Below are 26,131 nucleotides of genomic sequence, written 5' to 3'. Positions count from 1 at the left end.
AGATCGGCAGTCATAAATTAAAAGCTGTGTAAATTCCAGAAAATGTACTCTAGTTTGTAGACGCTATAACTTTTGCGCAAACCAAAAAATATACGCTTATTGACATTTTTTTTACTAAAGACATGTGGCTGAATAAATTTTGCCCTCAATGTATGACTAAAATTTAGTTTATTCGATTTTTCTTATAACAAAAAGAAGAAAATATCTTTTTTTTTCACAATTTTCGCTCTTTTTTCATTTATATCGCAAAAAAAAAAAATCGCAGAGGCAATCAAATACCATCAAAAGAAAGCTCTATTTGTGGGAAGAAAAGGACGCAAATTTCGTTTGGGTGCAATATTGCATGACCGCGCAATTACCAGTTAAAGCAGCGCAGTGCGAAATTGCAAAAAGACCTCTGGTCCTTAAGGTGTTTATTGGTCCGGAACTGAAGTGGTTAAGGTGTTTATTGGTCCGGAGCTGAAGTGGTTAATCTAGGCTTACCTGTAGGTCAAAGTGTGTTGTAAGGGTTTACAACCACTTTAAGGTGAGGGTACATCTGATGGGGGACAAGAGCACTGATGCATGAAGGCACCTGTCACTTTATGAGTTTAAACAGACTTTTTTGTTGAATATATGGACTTGATAACAAAATTATATTATAATATATATATATATATATATATATATATATATATATATATATATATATACACACACATACACACACACACACACACACACACACATTAGGGCTGTTGCTGATTATAAATTTTGTGTTCGATTAATCGTTTTTTTTTTATCGATTAATTATAATGCACATACAGATTTTTTTTTTCCCACAGTAACGCGACAATCCCTCCACCTCCGATCCAACTAATCACTCTCATCTTATGGCATGGACCCCTGTGCAAACAGGTGGTCATGCATGCGGGTATCAAAAGAGTTAACAAGGACCATAAACTTCTCTCGCAATCTCAGGTCATGGGTAGAAAGAAAAGATCAAAGTGCTCACCGCTTAAGTATAAGATTATTATTTTTTTTGTTCAAACACAAACTACTCACATAAAGATGATAAAAACACAGCATGTAAAGCCGACAATCGTGTTAGTTCCGTAGGGCAGCAGCGGATGGTGTCATGCGTAGCTCCTCCCCCATACACGTTACATTCAATCAGAAACTTCAACATCACCAGACTCCTCCCCCTTCCCTTCGTTACCAGAAGGAGGCACTTGGGGGAAGGGGGGGGGGGGGGGGAGGAGGAGGAGTCCGGTGACATCACCAGATCTCCGGTGGAACTCCCTGAAGACCCGGGAAGTCGGCGGAGAGGTGAGTACCGGTCAAAAGAATTTTGATCGATAAAAAAAAATTACAGATTAATCGAGGAATTAATCTTTAATTTTCACAGAGAGATTATATATATATATATATATATATATATATATATATATATATATATATATATATATATATATATATATATAATTATTTTTTTAATTTTTTTATATATTACACACACACTTTATCAATTTGTTTGAAATTCACGGATGCAGAAGCACTTTTTAGGAGTTGTACACAGGTGTATAATACATTCAGGTTTTAGTCATTCACACTGTGGGGAGGTGTCAGCAGCTGAGATACATTTTAGCTTATAGTTTTAACACTAGCAGGGCACAAGGTCCCACCTATTTTGCTCCACTGTTGCAACCCATGATATTCAGCTTGAGCCAGAGGATCCCGTAAAGATCAGATCATAATCACAGAACTATTTTAGTGGGCAAACCCAACAGCATTTACCTAAAATGTAGATGCAGCATGCAGAGCATAAAATATTATTTGGAATACAAACGGTATGATCTTTTATCAATAAAACGAATATTTTAAAAACAAGCCCAAGTTTTGTTTTGGTTCCCCCCCCCCTTTCTTTTTTTCTAAGTTACATTACCTGCTAGAAATTTCTGTATACCGAAGCTGTAGTTTTTCTTGAAGATTATGCTGCAAAATTAAAAAGAAGTGCATTTTAAGTCCCCACAAAAAAAAAAAAAAAAAAAAAAAAAAAAAAAAAAAAGAAGATCTTATATGCAAATATTTTTAACATTATGCTTTACATTGTACCTTCAACTGCAAATTGAAAAACACACAAATAAGCATTCATGTTTCTGTATATAGAAAGAAGCTGGTGGCAACCATCAATCTCTTTGTAAGCTGGTTGGTGCCATCTCCAGTAGGGATGAGCTCAGGCGTGTTCGCATGGACCACGTGCAGAGCCCACCAGGAAGTCGGCGCAGCGCTGCACTAATCACAGGCAGGGAGACATTGCCCCGATGTGCGGCTGCAGAGATCAGGCAATGTCTCACATCCTGTGATTAGTGCAGAGCTGCGCCAACTTCCTAGCGGGCTCTGCACGTGGTCCATGCGAACACGCCTGAGCTCATCCTTAATCTCCAGCCTTCAATTCCCTCATCTATAATTCACCTAGAGCTTTACCATTAAACCATGTTACACAAAGGTTGCACTAAATTAATATTTTAAAGCGGTTGTATACCTGCAGAAAAAATAAAAAAAAGGAAACACCTGTAAGGTAAAGGCGTTGGTATCTAATCCTGGTCTACACCAGCGGCTGCATGCAAAGTGAATATCTCCTAAATTGCACATGTTTAGGAGAGATTCATTTTACCTACAGGTAAGCTGTATTATAGGCTTACCTGTAGGGAAGAAAAAAAAAAAACCGAGGGGATACACATGTTCTAAATGTATTACTATTTGCTCCCTATTAAACCCAAGGAGATATAAAAATCATGTATTCAGAATTTAGACCAAATGAAAGCCATATTTGTTCCAAAGAAAATACTAAAAATGCTAAAATGTACAGTATAACCTCTTAAGACGAGAGGAGGGGTTTACAGATGTGCATGGGCAGACACTGGGGCAGGGGCTGTCAGGCAAGGGTGGCTGTCTGGCACTCTCAATTACTTACAAACAGTGTTCAAACCACACATGAAGGTATCGCAGCAATTGTTGGAGCGAGAGCAATAATCCTAGCAAAAGACCTTCTCTAACCCAAACCCAGTAACCTGTAGAAGAATTTTAAACATCACCTATAAAGATTTTTAAGGGTCAAAGTTTGTCACCATTCCACGAGCAGGTGCAATTTTGAAGCATCACATGTTGGATGCCAATTTACTCGATGTAACATTATTTTTCACAATATGAAAAAAAAAAAAAAAAAAGGAAGGGCTAACTTTACGGTTGACTTTTTTTTTTTTTTTATTAAAAAATAAGTGTATTTTTTAAAAAAGAATTGCGCTTGTAAGATTGCTGCACAAATACGGTGTGACAAAAAGTGTTGCATTTAATTCTCTAGGGTGTCTGAAAAAATAAAATAAAAATGTAATGTTTGAGGGTTCTAAGTAATTTTCTAGCAAAAAAATAAAATAAAAACATTTATAGATTTTAACTTGTAAACACCAAGCATAAAAAAAAAAAAATACACACCGTCCTTAAGTGGTTAAAAACCCTTTACAACCACTTTTTTTTTAATACAGCCAAGCCTATAAAAAGGCTTACCTGTAGCTACACTGGATATCTCCTAAACCTGCAGTTAAGCAAATTGAAGAAACGGCACGTATGCGCCGTTGCTTCAGTTAGACTGTGCCGTTACCGGCAGCTCTCACGTGCATGTGAGGAACTGATGTCATCGGGGCATCCAGCCAATGACGGCGCTGGAGCCGGAATACCCAGAAGTAACCCCCGGGAGAGATGTCGACCACCGGATTGATGAACGAGGACCGCTGCGGGGGCTTCGAGCTAGTATGCTATGCATACTAGCTCATCGTGCCTTTGTCTTGCAGTTTTTTTTGGGGAATCATTTTTTTTTTTTTTTTTTTTTAAGGTTTACAACCACTTTAAGGTAGAAAACATTATGATGTTAGAGCCACTTTAAAAACTTACCAAAACTATAGACTACGAAGACAAACAAACAATTCCTTGCAACTGTATCAGATCAAGCAGGCCTTTGCACTTCAATTGTTATGGAAGCTCTAAAGGACACAATCAGATTGGAGAATGTATGGTCACCTTTAGCATATGACCAATGCACACACCTCACAACATTTTGGGTTGGGAATGAGGGACGCCGACTAGCAAATGTATGTAGACATCAGACACGCCCCCTTAAAGGAGAATTAACAACAAAAAATTAAATCCACAAGGGCTTTTTTTTAATCACCACTATTCCTTTATATTGGCTTTTAAAATTTACAACTTAGAATTTAGATGAAATGTTTAGCACTAGGAAACCGTTTTTAACGATAAAAAGTGCATTTTATTTACAACTATATGGATCAGACCAAAATGAGGGACAAATTAGGTGGAAAGAGGGACATTTCTCCAAATCAGGGACAGTTGGGAGCTATACCAATGCATACAATTGCCGGAGTTTTACATCCAGCCACCTCCATACACTGTCACGCATTTTTTGAGTCATAACATTTGGCCGTGCGCCTCAGACTAGTCAGAGTAACAATGTTTTGACGAAGTAAGACTATAACATTACCCCAGACGCCCAGTTCCGCAACCTCTGGATGAATTTTGTAGCAGAAGCCATTTCTCTTGTCAAGGACACCCAGGGCGGAGCATTCAATCGCTCTGGCTGCAAGAGGCCGAACTACAACCCCGCCGGTGTTTCGTCAGAATGTGTAACGGAAGTGACGTTCCGCCTTCGCCATCTTGCTACACTCCATACACCTCAATATTAAGGATACACTGAGAAGGAGGAAGCGGACATCTTTTTACACCCACAGGAGTTTCGCATTTTACACTTTTTTTTTAACAGTAATGTGAGTTTATATAGTAAAATGCAGTACTTAGAACTTCGTATGAATGATTAGATGTCGAATTAAAAAAACGAACTTCTGTCGGGTTAGCAAACTTATGAGATCCACAGGCTTGCCGCTGCTTTTAAAATTCAACATCTAACCAGTCCAACGGCGTTGTTAGTACTGTATGTCGCTATATAGACTCACTTTGCTGTTAAAATTAAGTGTAAAATGCAAAACTCCGGTGAGTGTAACAAAATGTCCGCTTTCCCCGTCTCACTGTATCCTTACTGTAGAGTGCGGGGTGTAGCAAGATGGCGGCGACTAAATGTCACTTCCGTTACACATTCTGACGAGTCGTCAAATCTGACGAAACACCCATTTTCCAGCAAACCAACATAGTCTACTTCCGGGCTCCAGAAAGACGGTGACCAACCTGCGCAACATTACATATTATTCTTAATAACATAAAAACCGACGAGACCTTTGACAACAACTAGCTTTCTTGTCGCCGTTCTCGTAATAAGCCTTTCAATTGGTTGACTTGCAATCACAGCCCGTTAAGAACAGGCGATGACCCAGCCTCATTCGCCCCGCCCAGTCTCTCTGGGAACTATAAAAAGGTTCGGGGTGAACACGTGATCCTCTTTCTTGCTCGAATCCGCCATCATGGACACAGGCCGCGTGCAGCCGATCAAGCTTGCTCGGGTATAGCGGCGTGTTGTTGTGTTTAGCTGTAGTGATGTACTGTTGGTCGTGCACGGTTGTACGGTATTTGGGCGGGTGGGCTTGGTAGCCTTTGCATTTGGTCGTGTCTGGCCTTTAGGCCCCGAGTATAGTGTTAATTGCTGAACCTGCGTAAACGAGGGGTGCCATGTGGGGGCTCCTTCAGAGCGACTTTAATACACAAACCTGTCTTAGGAACCTGTGCCAATGTGACAGGGGGCGATATCACTAAACTCGAGGCCTAATTTTTATTACATTGTGGCTGTTGATATAGAAGCATGAAACTTGTAGTATGTCAAAGTAATTATGTTTTTAGAGGTTTAATGGGGAGGAATTGCAACTCCTGTCTTTTAATTGCTGCCTGTGCTTGTGTTGAATACTGTCCCCCATTGGATAGTGTCCGCCCTGTACTGTGCTTGTGCAGTATGGAAAACAAGGAGTTGCCGAAAGTCTCCTGAGATGATTGGTGCCTGTCCACTGAGTCCAGGTTCAAGCCCCACCATCTAAGTGGACAGTGTTGAAATAAAAAAAAAAAAGCAGATTGAAGTGAGGCTATGCCTGAAGCGTGGCGAGCGAAGCGGGGCCCTGTTACTAAGTGCTACTGTGTCCGTTTGGATGGTGGAGGCTTGAACCTGGACTCAGTGCGCAGGTGCTGTTCATCTTCGGAGACTTTCGGAGTCTCCTTGTTGTCCGTGGTGTGCCTGTGCAGTACAGGGTGGACACTATCCGAATGGGGGGGGGGTGCCTTCTTGGTAGAACACCGGCATTAAAGTGGTTGTAAACCCTTACAACACACTTTGACCTACAGGTAAGCCTAGATTAAGGCTTACCTGTAGGTCCAAGAAATATCTCCTAAACCCATACGGATTAAGAGATATTTGCAGAAAGACAGTGGTGCTCAGGTGCGCTGTGGTCAACGGCGATATGCCACGAGCAGCGGCTCCCGTGTGCATGCGCGGGAGTGATGTCATCGTGGCTTCGCCAAATGACAGCGGCGGAGCGGTGAGACCCACGAGAAGATGGATGTGCTGGACTACAGGGGACAGCGGTGACTTCGCTGGCTCCTGTCAGGTAAGTGACATATAAAAGGAATCCCAATTTTTGGATGACAGGGAATCTACCCAATGAGGGCAAAACTACCAGGAGATAATCTTCCCTAACACTGGCCATCCATTTAAAAATGCCTTCATGCTTCATTCACATCATGGCCACTGGGTATTTTTTTTTTCTCCAGGAGAATCACTGAGATTTGGTAGCGCTGCAAATTTCAGGGAGCCCTTGCGTTTCTGCCGCTATTGTTGCCTCCTGACGAATTGCGGGGTGCCCAACAGAAGTTCTTGTACTTCTAGGTGTCCCATGATTCTCTTTGCATGCTTTTACCATAATTCATTGGGGCAGAATCGCACCATGTTTTGCTGCTAAAGTAACAGGATCACGAGGGCGTCTGATTTCTGGCGATTCTCCCTGCGATTCTCCCTGTAAAACTTAACGCCATGGTATCTGTTCACTTGTATGTATAATTTAGATAAAAAAAACTATATATTAAATACACAAACAGGTACTCAAAACTTTTGCATGAAAACAAGGGTTAACTTTACTTCTTTTTTTTTTTTTTTTCTTTTTTGTGTATTTTTTTTTTCCCCGCAAAAAAAATTGTTTGAAAGACCTGCGCAAATACCGCGTCACATAAAATATTGCAACAACCGCTATTTTATTCCCTAGGGTCTCTGCTAAAAAAATATATAATTTTTTTGGGCTTCTAAGTGATTTTCTAGCAGAAAATATAGGATTTTTACTTGTAAGCATCAAATGTCAGAAAAGATTTAGTCTAAATGGTTAAACTGACAACGTCTACACAGGGAGTTCAGTCCATTGAAGAAGAAACATTGCATCTCTTTGATCTTTTCTTGGCATACTGTGCAGAGAGGAGGAAAGTAGCTTCACTGATTAACTTCAGGCAACTTGCATTGACTTCTATTACAGAAGTCTTTTGCAAGTGGTGCTGAACATATAATCGGCCTTTTTATCAGCACAATCGGCCGATGCAGATTAAACGCCAAATATCGGTCGACCTCTAATACACACAAACTTTCAGCAGTGTTTAGTGGCAGGAGCTTTTAAGATTCATGTAATGCAGCATGTTTTGCATTTTCCTGCATCTAGCAGTCAGAATATTCCTAGCCTGAACACGGCTCTTCCATACTCAGAGGTAGGTTGAAGCTCGCCTACATGCGGGAGCTCCTAAACTCTGCTAAAAGCTGATGTGTACATTGACTCTAAATTCTGGTTTGTGTATATTCTGTATGTCATGTGTAGATGTTGCATCTGTTGTGCAGCAGGAAGATGAGCGGGAACGAGACTAGAGCTGTGCAACTAGCAGCTGGCACACCATGGTATGCTACATGGGAATGGAGACAGGAGAGTGGAGACCAGAGGACTGAGTAGCAGAGGATCAACAGCGTAGAAGCTAGATGTCGGTGTGCAGTGTGAGCAAGATAGCGGGAGGTTGGTGACCAGAGGAGATCAGCACAGCTGGGGAATTTGCTGGGCCTCTTTAAAACAAATCAAACATCAACACAGAGCATTTGCCAATCTTCAGTTAAAAAAAATCACAAACTTCAAAATGTAAAATGCATGTTGAAGTGGTAGGTGCTTCAGTGTTGTAAGTGTAAAGTCCTAAAACGGAACATCGCCTGAACACTAAGGGGTGGCAAAGGGTGTTTTGGTTAAAAAGTCACAGAAATCACTGTACCCATACGGTACTTTGGTGCTAAATACCATTATGACAGAAGCTAGCCCCCAGTAGTGCTCCTGGCTCTTCTCCAGTCTCCCTATGGAGACTTGCTTTCCCTGGGGGCTCCTGAGTCCTGCTGTCCATTGATGGAGCTGGACTTAGGCCCTGGCTCCTGTGTCACTGGCTTTGACAGCAGTGGAAGCCAGTGCTATTAATCCAGCCAATGAGGACTTGAGACAGCAGCTGGAGCTGCTCCCTGGAATGATTGGGTACTGGGGGGGGGGGGGGGGGGGAGAGCTGCTGCACTACAGTTTTTCACCTTAATACATAGAATGCATCAGAGTGAAAAACAGGGTTTACAACACCTTTAAAACTACCCTCTCACCCCATCCTTAAAATGGAAGTAAACCCTTCCAAACAACTTTGACCTACAGGTAAGCCTAGATTAAGGCTTACCTGTAGGTCCAAGTAATATCTCCTAAACCTATATGGTTTAGGAGATATTTGCCCGAAAATGGGCACCGCTGTCTACGGCGCATGCGCCGTAGACAGCGGCGCGCATGCGCACTAAATGCGGCAAGTCCAAGAATGGATTTGCCAAATTTGTCGACTCCCGTGCGCATGCGCGGGAGTGACGTCATCGCGGCCTCGCCGTATGACAGCGGCGGAGCTGCGAGGCGCGACTCCCGTGCGCATGCGCGGGAGTGACGTCATCGCGGCTTTGCCGCTGTCATTGGTCGGAGCTGCGAGACGCCACCAGCAAGATGGACGCGGCGGACTACAGGGATCAGCGGCGACTTCGCTGGCTCCTGTGTCAGGTAAGTGACACATAATGAGCTACTATGCGATGCATAGTAGTCCATTATGCTTTACCTTTGCAGGGAAAAAAAGAGGAAGTAAACCCATCAGGGTTTACTTCCTCTTTAAGTGTAAGCTCAGCGTAAAACTAATATCTCAATCTACTTGCAGCCACAACCTAAGACTAGCCTATCTAGCCCTGTAAGGTAGTAGTCACAATACTTGCCTTTTCTGAAGCTGCTCTGGTCTCCAGCGGTGAAAGCTCTGTGCAGGGGGTGGACAATGGCAGTGAAGTGACGTCACCCATAGTTACTATAGGGTTTCTGTTTGCCTCTTCTGCACATGCCTACAGAGAAGCTGCTGCTGACAGCTTAGCATGGGACTGCTCCAGAGTGGCTTCAGAAAAGGTATGTATAGCTTTTTTTTTTTCTCTTTTTTTTTTTTTTTTTTCCCTCTACAGTGCTAGATGGTCTTAAAGGTTTTAGTTTAAGGCTGAACCTTTTTACTTCTAAATTTTATTCAAATCAAATCTTTTCTGCTCAAGGTTTCATCCCTCTTAACAACCTCGCACATCTCAGTGGACACTATGCAGTAACTGCATACAATGTGGCAAAATCACCATAATATGATTGATAAGTTTGAGGTGTCCAACAGAGTTGCTGCCAATTTTCAAAGTGTTTAATATTGCTTCAGGAGGGGAAGGAGTAAACCGTTTGGGTGGATCTACAAATCAAGTAAATATTCAGTATTCATATAGATATACAATCAAATATGAAATGTGTACAAACCAAATATGCGCTAAACAGTTCTGCTATCAGATCCAGACATTGGTCACACTGGGGTGATCATGGGGGAGCACAAGGAGAGGTAAGCTAATGCGGAACACGGCCACAAGTATACAAAATGAGCACCAGATATCTCCTAGAGTGTACACTAACCTGGTCCCTAAAAGGAATAGGGGATGCCTTTGATTTAATAGGTGTAGATGTAGTATGTTTTGTGGCGAGGTTGCAATGCTGCTGCACTGTTCTAAATGTAGTGCAGAGTTGGCGCATTAAAGTGTGTACTTTTGGTTTCCATTTAAATCTTTGCATGTATTGGGAGCGATTGCTTATAATGAACTATCCTAGAAATATTTCTTGCATCTTATAGTATCCTGAAATCTGTTTTTCTTGTAGGTAACAAAAGTTCTTGGGAGGACTGGATCTCAGGGACAGTGTACTCAGGTTGGTGTCAGAGTATTTTGTTGGCAATTCTTGTAAATTTTAAGCAACTGAATATATACGGTTTTAAAGGCAAACTGCTATATTAAAGTGATGCTAATTTCTTGTGGTGGTAAAAATAACATGTTATAATTGCCTACTCCGTGCATTGGTTCTGTTGAGTGCTGCCACAGCAAGTGGCTTGCTATGGGGGTACCCAAGCTGCCGCTACCTGTGTCCATTTAAACAGAGCTGTTGCCTCCTCTCCCTCTCAGACTTTGACAGCGGCAGGAGCCAATTGCACTCTGCTGCTGTCTCAGCCAATGAAGAGGGAGAGTCCTGGAAAGCCAAGTCTCTCGTGCAACATTGCTGGATTGAGATTTTACCAGTGGCAAAGGAAAGCTTGCTTTAAACCCTAACTTCCAAAGGGTCTTCCTGTGAAGCACTGGCTTATCAAACCCTTATCAGCCCTGCCTAGTTCTTGGTGTTTCCACACTTGCACCCGAATTGGGGGAATAACACCTTTTTATTAAAGTGGTATTAGACCCAAAAGCAAACATTTATTATATGGCTTAACAATGCTTGGATGCAATGGCTGTATTTTTTTTTTATTTTTTTTAGGCTTCCATTTTCATCTAGTGATCCAGCAAATCTTTATCAAAAGTGCAAGCTCCACCAGCGGGTTGAGTGTGCAGATTCCACCATCCAGACATTTGAGGTGGATGGGGAATGGCTCTTATGATCTCTTCCCACCATCAAATGCAATGATCATTGTTGCCAACTGTAGTTGGTGGCACTGATCATTAAGGAAATACAGAAAGGGTGGAAAAATACCTCCTAGCTAGGAATCTGTTGGCATCTAGTATTTGGCTTTATCCAAGGCTATACCAGTGCCCTAAGGTTTTCCAAAGCTTGCAAAATCTTTGTAGTTTTTGCAAGCTTTAAAGTGGTTGTAAACCCTTACAAACCAATTTGACCTACAGGTAAGCCTAGATATTAAGGCTTACCTGTCGGTCCAAGAAATATCTCCTAAACTTATACAGTTTAGGAGATATTTACAAAAAGACAGCGGCGCACAAGTCAAGGCCGCAGATCGCGGTGGTATGCTGCAAGTGTCGGCTCCCGTGCACGGGATTGGTGTCATTGCTGACCCATTAAATCACAGCGCTGGATCGGCAAGACCCAGAAGTCACTCCGGGATCCATGGCAGCGGCAGACATGAAGACAGAGGACCGCTTCGGGGGCTTTGTTCATAGGTAAGTTATTTATAATGAGCTAGTATGCTATGCATACTAGCTTATGCCTTTGCCTTGCAGGTTGCTTTTTTTTTTTTTTTTTTTCCTCTCCCTCTTCCAAGATGGGTTTACAACCACTTTAACCACTTGCCACTTATAAACCCTCTATCCAGGCCAATTTTCAGCTTTTGGTGTTCTCACATTTTTAGACAGTTACTCTTGCAACATTGTACCCATATGAATTTTTTTTTTTCCTTTATCTTTTGGAGCTTTATTTTGGATATTTAATCACCACTGGGTTTATTTTTTTTGCTCTTTAAAGCGGGAGTTCCGGAGTTTTTTTTTAAGCCAGCAGCTACAAATACTGCAGCTGCTGACTTTTAAAATAGGGACACTTACCCACCCAGCGCGCCTGCGATGTCGGCACCCGAAGCCGATCTCTCGATTGTCTCTTGGGTGCTGCCGCTGCCATCTTGGGTATGGGAATCAGCAAGTGGAGCCTTGCGGCTTCATTTCCTGGTTCCCTACTGCGCATGCGCGAGTCGCGCTGCGCAATAAGGATGGTCCCCGCTGTCTCTGGGATCCATGTTTCCCAGCAGACAGCGGGGGACCTGCGGAAAGGGGGCGTAGATTCTGCGGATATCTATGCCGGAAGTGGGTGCAGATACCTGTACTGTACAGGTACCTGTACCCCCCCCCCCCCCCCCCCCCCCCCCCCCCCCGAAAGGTGCCAATTGTGGCGCCGGAGGGGGGAGGGTTCCAATGAGCGGAAGCTCCACTTTAGGGTGGAGCTCCGCTTTAAACGAGACTGCATTTTGTCAGATGCATTTTCTTTTTGGTTATAACATTTTGCAAACTAATTTTTTCATGTTGGCAAATTTATACTGCTACTTTAAAAAAAAAAAATTATAGTAAAAATGACCAAAATCCATGTATACTTGTCTTCATGAAAGTTAGTTTACAACTTATGGTGCCAATTGCTGAAAACTGATTACACCTTGTACTGACAGCCTATCCTTTCTTGAGACGTGAACAAGCCAGAAAAGTACAAATACCTCTGAGTGTCTACTTTCCAAAAAGCAGTCATTTAAGGCAGAGATATGCAATTGGTGGACCTCCAGCTGTTGCAAAACTAAAAGTCCAATCATGCATCTGCCTCTGGTTGTCATGCTTGTGGCTGTCAGTCTTGCTATGTTTCTTTGGACTTGTAGTTCTGCAACAGCCAGAGGTCCGCTAATTGCATATCCCTGTTCTAAGGTATTAGGAGGCATGGTGAATTTTTTTGAAGTTGTATTTTTTTTTTTTTTTTTTTCCTACAATGCTTTGCAAAATTTTTTTTTTTTTTTCTCCATTTGTCATATCAACCACTTAATGCAAAACTACCTGTACGAATTGAGAAAGTGGTTGTTCCAGGGGGATTTTTTGTTGGAGATGGCGGTTGGCTTCCTGTTTACCTATGTAGATTCAGTAGCTGTTATCACAAGAAGCCTTTGAGCAGGTCTCTGCTGTAGTAACAGAAGCAATTTAACGTCTGGTTTACTTAGGGCGGCACAGTGGTGTAGTGGTTAGCACTCTCGCCTAGCAGTAAAAAAGGTCACTGGTTCAAATCCCAACCATGACACTACCTGCCTGGAGTTTGCCTGTTCTCCCTGTGCCTGCGTGGGTTTCCTCCGGGTACTCCGGTTTCCTCCCACACTCCAAAGACATGCAGGTAGGTTAATTGGCTTCTGTCTAAAATTGGCCCTAGTATACAACTGGGGATCTTGGATTGTGGCTCCTTGAGGGTAGGGACCAATGTGAGTGTGCAATGTAAAGGGATAGGGACAATTGTAGACACTCAGGTTGAACTGGATGGACTGATGTCTTTATTCAACCTTACTAACTATGTAACTTAGCTGCAAATGGCACATTTTTTCAAAAAATCCCTAGTATTCCAGATTGACTAATTCGGGCATTTTTGAATACCTGCTTTATTTGTTTGTGCAAAGGAATTGGGTCTTTTAGGACCCCAGATCCCTCCATAGAGTACCTGGAGCATATTACTGTAACAAGGGATGTTAACAGTAAGTGATCAGTGTGTTTTTATTAATTTTTTTGACAGTGTAAGGAAAAATTGAAATTTTCTTAAGCGTGCTTGTGCACCAAAGAAACAGCATATGCAAGCTGCTCCTGCAAATGTAAACTGTGTTCAAATTGCACATGTTTGGTATCTCTGCACTTGTCGGAGTGAGAACAATTCTAGCAAGAGACCTCTAACTCTAAACTAGTACCCTGTTTCCCCAAAAATAAGACCTAGCGTGATTGTCGGTGATGGCTGCAATATAAGCCCCCCCCCCAATAAGCCCTAGTTGAAGTCCTTGTAGGTCTTATTTTCAAGGTAGGGCTTATTTTTGGGGAAACGGTAGGGTTTATTTGGGGGTAGGGCTTATATTACAGCTATCACCAACAATCACGCTAGGTCTTATTTTCGGGGAAACGGTAACTGTTAAATGTTAAAGCATTGCCCATGTAGATTTTTAAGTACCATAGTTTGTCACATTCCATGAGGGTGCAGTTTTAAACTGTAACCTGGGCATCTGTTTACTCTGTGCCACACTTTTTACAATGTACAAAAAATATAAATGTATTTATCGTACATCATGGGGACACACCCTAAGTAATTACTTAATGGGTTATGAGCCACCTTCAGGTGTTGACACTGGTATATCCAATCAAGGAAGTTCACACCCTATATAACCCCTCCTTCCAGGAGCACATCAGTTTTTTTTTTTTTTTGTTTTTCACCAGTGTCTAAGGTGTTCATCACGAGTGAAGATGTGCTCTGAGGAGCTTCAGAAGGGATCCATGCTGGATTTAAAAAAACAAAACCTCCACACCACTGTGGCCACGGGATGGTACCCGGGCCTCGCATAGAAGAATGGGGTTCTGACTGTAATGCTTCTTTGAAGGCTGGAACAGGACCTCCCTTTTTTCTTCTTGCTACATTACCTACAGTTGGTCCTGAGGGGTGCTTTACAGGTCCAAAGGAGTGGAACCCCTATTTAAAAGGGACCTGGTCTTTGAAGGTTTAACTATGCTGCCTGATGCAATGGGTGAAGTTTGTATCTGTGTTTTCAGCAGTATCCTGCAGCAAGGATATGGTAAGGGAAGAAGCCTGGGAACTGTAAAGTCCACCTATGCTTTTTTTAATGTATTTATTTTTTTTTTTAAATGGCGCCTAGAGGGAGTATATTACACTTGCCTTGTACAATGCATTTTTTATTTTTTGTCCCAGCAGCCAGAGGCCTCTTCTGATGGACCAAAGGGGGTACAGCAGTAGTTTATGAACATACAAAAACAGCCATTTGCAACTATTTTTTATTTGTACAAAGTGAAGTCTGTCTTTAAAACTGGGATCCTAACAAACACTGCTGACCTCAATTCCCCTCCTGGAGTGGTAACAGCTTCCACTGTCTATATTATCAGACTTGCCCTTGAGCCTGGACTGGCATTCGGCCCCTGTATAGCTTTGCAGGCTCTAAGTCTGGCGTCCATTGTGGCTGGGGATGCCTCCTCCCTCTTTGGGTCCGCATCTGCAGACCTGAATGCCATCCGCATGCATGGGCTAGTGTTTAAAATATATATTTCATTATTTTAGAGGGGCATGGTTCACACACTAGGGCGGAAGATGCTGAGGTTACTTAATCAGGTTCTCGCCTGAGGCTTAAAGCGGGAGTCCACCGCTACTCCGCTTTTTTTTTTTTTTTTTTTAAAAGCCAGCAGCTACAAATACTGCAGCTGCTGACTTTTAAATAGTGACACTTACCTGTCCAGCGCGCCCGCGATGTCGGCACCCGAAGCCGATCGCTCGCTCGTGCCGCCGCCACCTTGGGTATGGGAATCAGGAAATGGAGCCTTTCGGCTTCATTTCCCGGTTCCCTACTGCGCATGTGCGAGCCGCGCGGCGCAATCCGGACGGTCCCCGCTGCCTCTGGGAGCTGTTTCCCAGCAGGCAGCGGGGCACTTGCTGAAGGGGGTGGGCGCTTGCGGAAAGGGGCGTAACGTACGCCCCTTTCCGCAGAGAGCTAGCCCGGAAGTGGGTGCAGTTACCTGGATTATCCAGGTAACTGCACCCCCCTCCCCCCTGAAAGGTGCCGATTGTGGCGCCGGAGGGGGGGGGGGATTCCGATGAGCGGAGGTCCATTTTAGGGTGGACCTCCGCTTTAACACAAATGCTCTGTTCATATGCTGAAAACGGAAGTCTGTCGGACTCGGGAGCGCTGGGCATGTAAAGGTGTGTAAGCAGGCATTTCCAGTACAGGAAATATGGTTACTCGGCATTAAAGCGGTTCTCCACCCTAAAGTGGAAGTTCTGCTAATCTGATCATTCCCCCCTCCGGTGCCACAATCGGCACCTTTCAGGGGTTAGGGGGGTGCAGTTACCTGGATAATCCAGGTATCTGCACCCACTTCTGGGACAGACCACTGCAGATGCCCCACCCCAGGACACAGCTTGGACCAGCAGAGTGCATGTGCAGTAGGGAACTAGGCAGTGAAGCCGCAACGCTTCACTTCCCGATTCCCTGACAGAGGATGGCGGCGGGGCAGCAGAGACGAGCGATCACTGGTCATCTGCCGCTGACATCGCTGGACCCTGGGACAGGTAAGTGTCAATTAATTCAGCAACTGCAATATTAGTAGCTGCTGGCTTTTAAAAAAGTTTTTTTATATTTTTTTTGGTGCAGAACCGCTTTAAAGGCTGATCCTTATGGTGTCATTGTTTGTTTGCAAATACCATAATTGTTTTATAGTGCCTATGCTTTTGTGCTTGGCACTATGACTTCCAGAGCTACCACAGAAGTACCAAGGATTCCACCCCTAAGCCCTGGGAACATCAGTCGTGCCACCACACTGTCATCCTCTCTGGAGATGCCTGACATGGCAAGCCAGGGTGAGTCATTGGAAGCAATTGGTGGTGCAACTGCTTCTCCCACCTATACGTGACTGAAGATGCATTTTCCTCTACCCTGCAGGGCTTATAAGGAAGATTGGTGGCTTTAATTGCATCCTCCATCCAAGAGGATAGGAAGCATGCTAGACCCCCCTCCTCCACATCAAACCCCCTTTTCCAATGGGCACAGGATGAGGTATTACCCTCAGGTGAAAAAAAAGCCAAATTTTTTTCCTCTGCAGAGGAAACAGTTGATGAACCTTATGCAGCCTTGCAATCTAACAGATTGATGGTACAAACTCTTACATGGTTCATTCTGCATTTTATGCTACTCCTAACAGCTGAAAGTTCGGTCCCTTCCTTGGTTTAAAAAAAAGTTAGCCTTTTTCATGCATTTCTAGAAGGGCCTATTTATGCTGATTGGTATCATCCAGATGCATTTTTTTTTCCCTCCAGAGTTTCTCAGTTCTCTATCGTGGAGGAAAAATTCACAAAGGATCGAAAGTACCAGCAGTAGATTCTGCGATTTCCAGCATAAATGCTTAAGGATCCAACAATTAAGAAGTTGGAATTTTTTTAAACCTACCAAAGGCACTGTTTTGCCAGACTCCATAAAAGACTTTCCACCAAGCGTGCCCTGCCTTGTGCTTGTGCTAAAACAAATGCGTAGGACCCTTTGGTTTAAAAAGTTGGTCAGCCGAAGCCTCTTGCAAAAAGGCCTCTTGACTAGTTTCCCTTTTCATTGGAAGATTTGGTCAAATCCAAATGATTTCTAGCAGGAAAGGTTTTCTTTTCTTCAAGAAGGCATAAACATCCTTTTATTTAACCCTTCCCCGCTGAGCGTACGCAGATATGCATACGCGGCTTCCGGGGGTTATACCGGGATGATGCCTGCACCTGCAGGCATCATCCCGGTACCGGTTTTTGCAGCAGGCGATTGGCTATCCAGGCATAACAACCGATGCGGCTAAAAGCCGCTTGGCTGTTATGCCGGAGGAGCGGGAGGGGACGTCCCCCCCCCCCCTCTCGCCGCTGTTACCGGTGCTCCCGCTCGATCGGGAGCACCGATCAGTGATCCGACGCCTCCGGCTGCTGCGGAGGAACTGGAACGAAGCCGTAATCGGCTTCGTTCCAGTCTCCTCATCGTAAACACGGAAGCGACGTCATGACGTCACTTCCCGTTTACTTGGCTGCCAATGGCGCCGGTTTAAAAAAAATATCCGTTATTCAGAATCGCCGTTTTCGGCGATCTGAATACATTGAAGTGTAAAGGAGGGGTGGGGGGTCTTTTAGACCCCCGATCCCTCCATAAAGAGGACCTGTCACCACCTATTACTGTCACAAGGGATGTTTACATTCCTTGTGACAGCAATAAAAGTGATCAATTTTTTTTTTTATTTTAAACAATTTAGTCATTTTAAAATAAATTAAATAAAATAAAAAGTTTTAAAGCGCCCGCCGTCCCCGCGAGCTCGCGAAGCAAAGAAAACGCATACGGAAGTCGCGCCCGCGTATGTAAACGGTGTTCAAATCACACATGTGAGGTATCGCCGTGATCGTCAGAGCGAGAGCAATAATTCTAGCACTAGACCTCCTCTGTAACGCTAACCTGGTAACCGTAAAAAAATTTTTAAAGCGTCGCCTATTGAGATTTTTAGGTACCGTACTTTGTCGTCAATCTACAAGTGCGCGCAATTATAAAGTGACATGTTTGGTATCTATTTACTCGGCGTAACATTATCTTTCACATTACGCAAAAAATTGGGCTAATTTTACTTTTTTTTTTTTTTTTTATTCATGAAAGTGTCCCTTTTCCCAAAAAGTTGCGTTTAAAACACCATGCAAATACCGTGTGACATAAAATATTGCAACAATCGCCGTTTTATTCTCTAGAGTCTCTGCTAAAAAAATATATATAATGTTTGGGGGTTCCAAGTAATTTTCTAGCAAAAAATATGGATTTTAACTTGTAAACACCAAATTCCAAAAATAGGCTTAGTCATGAAAGGGTTAAACTGACTCCTTCCCCTGCGCCAGAGGCAGCTGCCTCTAGGCATTAGTGATTGGCCTCCCACCATTGGACTCTAAGAGGAGAGGACATTCAGCCCCTGTATACATGATTGAAAATGTTTTTTCCTCTACCTTGCAGGGCCAGCCTAGAAGGAAAATTGGCAACTTTAACTGCATCTGCTATCCAAGGATAGGAAGTGTTAGATCCCCCACCTTTGATCCCTTATCAAGGAAATTGTAGGTAGAGGATGAAGGTTACCCTCAGGTGATCAGGAAGACCGGTTCAGCTCCAGTTGTCTCCTCCGCAGAGGAGTAATTGGTTTGTCTTGACCTTTTTTCAGCCTTGCAATCTGAGAAATTGCTGGTACATATTTTAGATTATTCATGCCTCTTTCAAACTACCTCTAGTAGTCAGCTGATCTGTGTGGGTTTTTTTTTTCTTGGGTTCCTTAAAACCTTCACTGCCTTTCATGTGTTTCCTGTACATGTATAGATCCATGCAGAAATTCAGCAGACTCATTTTAGATCTCAAAGAATCTAAATCAGTTCCTGAAGATCAACTCCTTTCTAAAAAGTTGATCAGGTCAGTTTTTTTTTTTTTTTTTTTTTTTCTTTTCTATCCTTCTGGTGCCTATCTGCATCAGGGATGTGTTTCTGCATGCCCCTAGATTTCCAGCTCATCGAAGGTTTCTGCAGTTTCAAGTAGAGCCGCAGCATCTGTTTATAGCCTTGCCCTTCGGGCCAGCTACGGCACCCTGAGTGTTCACAAGTGCTAGCCCTGCCTCATCTATAATTTTATTTTTTCAAAAACTGCATTCTTAGTCCAGTGTTATACAAAAGGTGATGCGGATTACTCTGCCAGTTATCACATTTTTAACCCCTTGGGACTTGCATTTAGTTTCATCAGTGTTACAAAAATGGCCATTTGAACCGATACAGCATATTCCCTTAGTCCTTCTGAAAAGGAAGCTGTTATCCTCAGCAAGGAGGTTTTTGGAATTGGCTGCTCCTGTAAAGAGTCGTATTTGATTATTCATGAGGACAGTGGTTAAGCCCTCGTCCAGGCTTTTGCCTAAAGTAGTTTCAGGTTTTCTCAGATGCCCACCTAACCAATTGTCCCTTGGATCCTGTTCCCACTCTTCTATCCTATGCTCACTCACATCTTCAATCTCTCCCTCTAGTGGCACCTTACCCTCACCTCTAAAACATGCGCAGATCTCTCCCATACTTAAAAAGCCCTCACTGGACCCTACCATCCTGAACAACTTAAGAACCATCTCATTGCTCCCAATCACCTCAACTTCTAGAACGCCTAGTCTACACCAGTTTCTCAACGCCAGTCCTCAAGGTGCCCTAACCGGTCATGTTTTCAGGATTTCCCTCAGATAATACAGCTGTGGAAATTACTATGGCATTGAAACTGATCAGATCACCTGTGCAAATTAATGGAAAGCCTGAAAACATGACCTGTTAGGGTGCCTTGAGGACTGGAGTTGCGAAAAGCTGGTCTGCACAACCATCCTGGCTCCTACCTCAGTGAAAATAACCTTTCTTGATCCCTTACAGTATGGCTTTCTCTCACAGCACTCCACGGAAACTGCCTTGCTAAAACTCACTATTTACTGTTAAAACAGCCAGTACTCCATACTCTTACTTTATCTCTGCGGCCTTTGATACTGTTGACCACCTGCTCCTTCTCAAACTACATTCCCTTAGCCTCAGATTCTGCTCTTTCCTGGTTCTCTGCTTATTTATTGCAGAGCTTTTCAGTGTTGCCTACAACTGTCACCTCTCCATTGACCCTTTCTGTGGGGGTCCCCCAAGGCTCTGTTCTTGGACCTCTTTATCTACACTCCCCCCTGGTCACTTGATGACCGCCCTCAGCTTCCAATACCACTTATACGTTGACACCCAAATCTGTCTATTCCTCACTTGTCTCCTCTTGCATTACTAACTTGCTGACATATCAGCATGGATGTTGCACCACTTAAACTCTAAAACTGAGCTATTGACCCCCCCTTCCATTACTTTTTTCCATCAAAATCAACCATGAAACAATCAGTCCCTCCCCTTACCAGGGTACTAGGTGTAATCCTAGACTGACTTGTCATTTCAGCCTCAAATCCAATTTGTTAAAGCTTGTAGAATTCGCCTCCATAATGTCTCTAAAATTCATCCCTTTTTAACAAATTAAACCACCTAGCTCCTGATTCACTCCCTTCATCTCTCACCTTGACTATTGCAACTCTTCTCATTGGCCTGCCTCTCCATAGGCTATCCCCTCTTCAGTCTATCATGAATGCTACTGCCAGACTTGTACACCTTACCAACTGCTCAGTGTCTGACAATCCCTACACTGGCTCCCAATCCATTGAATTAAATTCCAAATACTAACCACAACATACAAAGCCATTCACAACTCCCTGAGCTACATCACCAATCTGGTCTCCAAATATTGCTCAAATCATCCCCTGTTCACTCAAGACCTACTCTCATGCTCTTGTCTCTTCCTCTCATTCTCATCTCCAGGATTTCTCAAGCCTCTCCCATCCCCTACTCTTGATCCCTGAAAACTCATTTCTTTAGGAAAGCCTATTGTGCCTCTAACCTCTTAACACTTCCATCAGCTTATTTCCCAGTTTCAACCTTTTGTACCACCTGCTCCACCCTATTTGTTGGCTCTTCTGAGCAGGGCATTCTTAATTCTCGCATTTTATTGTATTAACTGTATTTTCTCCTTTTTTATTTTGTAAAGTGCTGTGTAAACTGTTGGTGCTATATAAATCCTGTATAATTGTCCTGCCATGGTTTTTCCAAAACCATGTTCCAGGGAAGAAATCTCACTGCATTGTCTTCATGTGGTGAGAATCTATATAAAGACAACTGCTCAGGTTCTTAAGACGCTCTGGCAGAATGCACAAGACTTCTTAAGAAGGGACAGGCACTGTCAAAATCCACTGTTGCCAGAGTGGTTTCAGCAAGTTATAATTCAAACTTATAATTAAGGGGTAAGATCCCCCTTTCAAGTCAAACTGCACTTGACCAGGGAGGTTAGTGCTTCTTGGGCAGTGCATCCTCAGGCCGCCATGTCTCGGATATGTAAGGCTGCAACTTGGTCTTCAGTGCATAAAGTCACAAAGATTTTATCAGGTGGATATAAGGAGGTATGAGGATATTGCCTTTGGGTGCAGTATGCTGCAGGCAGCAGTACAAGCCATCAAGTCTGGGGGGTACCCTGCAAGTTCTCTCCCTTCCCTCAAGTAATGGGACGTCCCATAGCAATGCTACTTAAGGCTCTGTCCCATGATGTCCGATACAGAAAATAGCATTTTTATTACAGCTTGCCTGTAAAGTCCTTTTCTTGGAGTACATAATGGGATAGAGATCCCCCCCCCCCCTTGAGATTTAAGTATATTGATTTGCTACAAAAACTGATGTGCTCCTGGAAGGAGGAATTATGAGTGAACTTCCTTGATTGGGTATAACTGTGTCAATACCTGAAGTTGGCCCATAACCCATTAAGTAATTTCTTAAGGCCCTGTGTCCCATGATGTACTCTGAGAAGGATTTTATAGGCAAGCTGTAATAAAAATCCTATTTTTACTGTGTAGATCATGGGTTGTAAACTGGTGGCACTCCAGCTGTTGGGGAAACTAAAAGTCCCATGAGACATTGCAAGGCTGACCGTTACAAGCACGACCCCCACAGGCAGAGGCATAATGGGACTTGTAGTTCTGTAATGGCTAGAGGGCCACCAGTTTGAGACCCCTGGTTTAGAGTCGGTGAAGTGTATTTTGTCAGTTGTTTGAAAGACTGCTGTGCAAATACCATGCGACATAAAATATTGTAACAGCCCCTAACATGGCATATGCATACTTACAACTAAAACCCAAAAACACATTCTGCTACTCCAGAGTATGGTGATTCCATGTTACTTTTTGACAGCCTGGCCAGAGGCCTAACATAAGTCAGGTGTTCTAGGGACATAAATTACACATTTAATTTCTGGACTACCTATTACACTTTTGAAGGCCCTGGTGCACCAGGACAATGGGGAAACTCCCAACATGACCCAATTCTGGGAGGCTAACACTCCAACATATGAGTCTTTTGGGAAAATGTGGAATTTTTAACAATGTTGTCAAGTTATAGGATTTCTAACACCGTAAAAATTACACCCCACAATACATTCTGATACTCCAGAGTATGGCAATACCACATGTGAAACTTTTTGTAGGGAGCACTGTCAGGATGGGCACTTCAGATTCAAATCCAGGCCACTTACCCTGCTGCATTGGCTCCCTCCTCCACACACTACCAATCCTGGTGAGAAGAGGGTGTGGAACAGAACATGCACTGGTTTGTTGACAAGTGATCATGTGGGGTGCGCAGAAGGCATGAGTTCAGGAAGATGTTGTAGTACGCCCTCCCAGAACTAGCTGCCTGTGCTGTAGCTGTCAGTTGGCAATAGGTTAATCAAAATATATTTTGCTTTTGAATTCTGCAGTTACACTATTTAAGTGCAAGATTTATGCATCACTGAACCTCTTGCCTACATAACCAGGATATAGTCCTTCCTGTCTCACGCTTGAATTTTCATATACTTGAGGTAAAGAGGTTTACAGAGTGATAAAGGATGTCTTCAACGAAGAGACCAGTCAATCAGGCAGTGGCATGTAACTGTTCTACTAGTTATAAGGCTAAAAATGTGCATGTCATTTGCTTTTATAAGTAATATAGGAATTGGCAAGTCTGGATGCTCAGCATGTGGCTTCAACAGCTTTAAAGCCAACTTCAGGCTCGTACAACAGATGGGTTTTTCTTATTACAAGTGGGGTCTGTTAACAGGTTCTTATTGCATCCTGTATACTCAATGCGGCATCCTGTCTATGGAAGGAGAGTCATGGAAAAGTAAATGGGGCTCTACCATTACTTGTTTGGGTGTGCAAAAACAAAGCTGCTGTGCAAGCACGTAAGACTGTAATTTTCAGAGTAACATATTTTTGTGTACAGATGCTCAAATCACAACTTTTTCACTTGTGTAGGTCCGTGTCGAGTTCATGGATGATACCAACCGCTCCATCATAAGAAATGTAAAGGGCCCTGTTCGTGAGGGAGATGTATTGACCCTGTTGGAATCTGAACGTGAAGCTAGAAGATTACGCTAGCAATGCCTTGTATGTATTTTACATTATATATTTAAAGCCTAACTTCAGATTTTAGTGAAGTTTTTTTTTATATGGTATGCTTGAACCAAGCTAAACTAATCACATCACTTAGATGCAATGGCCTTGACTGCATACAGTGTATTGTGCTGTTTCTGCATCAGGACTAGAACTGCCAATCTTCCGCAACAAAAAGTGGGGTTGAGTGCTGTTCAGCCATTCACAGGAAGCTTTGTATTCAATCAATGATCACAAAGCTGAGGCAAAGATCATTACTTCATCCACTCTGTCACAGCCAACCAGAGGAAGTGGTATGTTTTGTACCAGAACATTGCACTGTACACAGCTGCTGCATCTAAGTGAAGTAGACTGAACCAGCTACCATGCAGTCACCCTAGGCCAGTGATGGTGAACCCTGGTAGCTCAGATGTTTTGGAACTAAATTTCCCATGATTGACCATACTGCAGAGTGCATGAGCATCATGGCAAATGTAGTTCAAAAACATTTGGTGTACCATGGTTTGCCACCACTGCCCTAGGCTGTTTAAGATGTGGCACAAATGTTGCATCTCATCTGTTCACTGAACAGGATGTTAAAGGGACACATTCTGGAGGGGTTAACTGGATTTTATTTTTTTGCAATTCCCGAAAATCTACTTTAACCACTTGACACCTAGAAGGTTTTGCCCTTTATGACCAGGGTTTTTTTTTCTATGAAGCCCTGTAAAAATTTAACATGGCACCCATTGATGCATTTTGGATTGACTGACTGACTTTTAATGACAAGTGAAAACTACAATAAGTGAACTGTCTGTGTTTTAATACTAGAATCAAGTAATGGCAGGATCAGGTGCTTTGAATGCTGTGAGCATGCTAATGTACTAGATGGCTGACATTCTATTTGTCTTTTCCAGATAAACTTTCATCGATGGACCTTGCAGCAGCTTTGTATCTTGACTAAAAATAAAGTTTAGGACATATTCTGCTTTTGTAGTGTTGGTTCTTTGTTTCAAAAAAAGTGGCAAACGGCCTCATATAAACCATGTCTCAATCCATAGTATCTAGTGACTCCTGGCAACTTCTTATTCCCTCCGAAACCCCCTGCTCTTTGTATCTGTCTCTCATGTGCCCCACTTCCACTGCACAGTATGTGATTGACAGCCTCAGATGTGCATGTCTCCCAATGAGACTGCAGAGGCAGGGTGTCATTCACTCCAGGTGTTCTGCAATATATTAAGATTCCTGCTTCCCTGGAAGCTAACTGCCATGTAATTAAACTTCTAAACTTTGGGTCTGGAGGAAAAGGGGGCTGCAGATGTTGAAGGGTGTACATTATCACCTGAGTTTAGTAAACTTGTATAAGGGCTTTATACACTTGCATGAACATGGCATTGGTACTTGTATTGTGTGAACAGCATGTCATCTCTAGCTGTAGAGTGCCAAATAGATGTAGAGAGTCAAATAGTAGGCCTCCACCTCAGATATGTTGGCCCCATCCAGAGGAAGCAGTTTCTTGTGGAACTGAAGACAGAAGCTGTTTGGGGCTGTAATAAGTAGTTCCCTTGGGTTTTTGCCTAGCTGTAACATGCTGTTTCCCCCCCCCCCCCCCCCCACAAATTGTATAATATCCCCTTTATTAGTAGATGCAGGTTTTCAGTCTCTTGAGAGCCAGTAGTTCCATCCTCATGCCAGCCTGGGATGCAATCTGGTGTCTATGGGAGGGGCCAATTGCTTCCAGTCTTGCAGCTGTGTGGAGCAGTTGAGGCACCTTTATCTTCCCAGGCGTATTGCAGATTTAATTTGGTCTGTAAAGCTACAACATGTACTCAGGTTCTGCTATAATTTTGGCAGATGGTAACAAGGTGGTTACACTTAGGCTGTCCTCTTTGGGTATTGGTTGCTGTGGGTGTTTGCACGCCTCCTACAAATACCAGGCGAATATGCTTTATTTTCCTGTCCACCATTAGGGCTGGTTGACACTATTGCAATGGCAGACATCGCATGTAATTTGAAGCGCCACTGTTGTTGACATTAAATGCGATATCTGTGGGGGGGGGAGGGAGACAGACTAGTGGGGACTGCTGTGGTTTAAACAGGACTTTCTGTACTTGGGTTCGGACAAAACGATACTCCTAGGCTGAACTGGAAACAGATTTAGATCTGGCAACATTCAGTTGATGGGCTCATGAGTGTAAAGCCTCACACGATAGGACTTTGTACAAACTTTCCCTTGGATTTTTGTACAAAGGGCGTCGGCCCTGAACTTGTATTGCATACACAGCAGGACTTTTTCAGCCAACTTTCACCAAATCATGTGTTTTTTTTTTTTTTTCTGCTCTTTACCGCCACCTTTGGTCAGCTTCTGTATTGTCTGATCTTTTGCATTGGTTCTGAGCATGCCTGTTTGTACTTTGTACAAAAGTCCTATGGTTTTCTGTACACACGATCAGACTTTGCTCTATCTGACTTTTGTTGCCAGAAAGTTTGTCTGTTCGCACAGCCAACAAAAGTCAGATGAAAACCAAAAAAGTTTGT

General features: G+C 43.2%; 1 protein-coding gene and 1 long non-coding RNA gene across 4 annotated transcripts in view; one reads left to right on the top strand and one right to left on the bottom strand.

Annotated features, from left to right (window-relative positions):
- The window catches only part of NDUFA7 (NADH:ubiquinone oxidoreductase subunit A7), a 30,560-nt gene extending 25,870 nt beyond the window's left edge, over positions 1 to 4,690 (bottom strand). Inside the window, exons 1-2 of the mRNA XM_077475684.1 lie at positions 4,535 to 4,690; positions 1,925 to 1,974 (exon numbers count right to left, since the gene is read on the bottom strand). Coding sequence (XP_077331810.1) covers positions 1,925 to 1,974; positions 4,535 to 4,585 — 101 coding nt within the window. The 5' untranslated portion in view covers positions 4,586 to 4,690. The remainder of the gene's footprint in view (positions 1 to 1,924; positions 1,975 to 4,534) is intronic.
- Positions 4,691 to 5,229: 539 nt separating this feature from the next.
- Positions 5,230 to 24,576, top strand: LOC143974384 (uncharacterized). 3 transcript variants are annotated; one of them, XR_013272206.1, is made up of 4 exons: positions 5,230 to 5,504; positions 10,233 to 10,280; positions 18,925 to 23,608; positions 24,511 to 24,576. It is a non-coding gene; the product is annotated as an uncharacterized LOC143974384 (long non-coding RNA). The 3 variants fall into 3 exon arrangements; XR_013272207.1 differs by lacking the exons at positions 18,925 to 23,608; positions 24,511 to 24,576 and adding an exon at positions 16,504 to 18,911; XR_013272205.1 differs by lacking the exons at positions 18,925 to 23,608; positions 24,511 to 24,576 and adding an exon at positions 14,279 to 14,630.
- The last annotated feature ends 1,555 nt before the right edge of the window (positions 24,577 to 26,131 follow it).

Source organism: Lithobates pipiens, unplaced genomic scaffold, assembly GCF_037356315.1.
Source record: "Lithobates pipiens isolate NorthernLeopardFrog02 unplaced genomic scaffold, aLitPip1_a1.2 Scaffold_13, whole genome shotgun sequence".
Taxonomy (NCBI): domain Eukaryota; kingdom Metazoa; phylum Chordata; class Amphibia; order Anura; family Ranidae; genus Lithobates; species Lithobates pipiens.
This window is presented reverse-complemented; position numbering and strand designations above follow the sequence as displayed.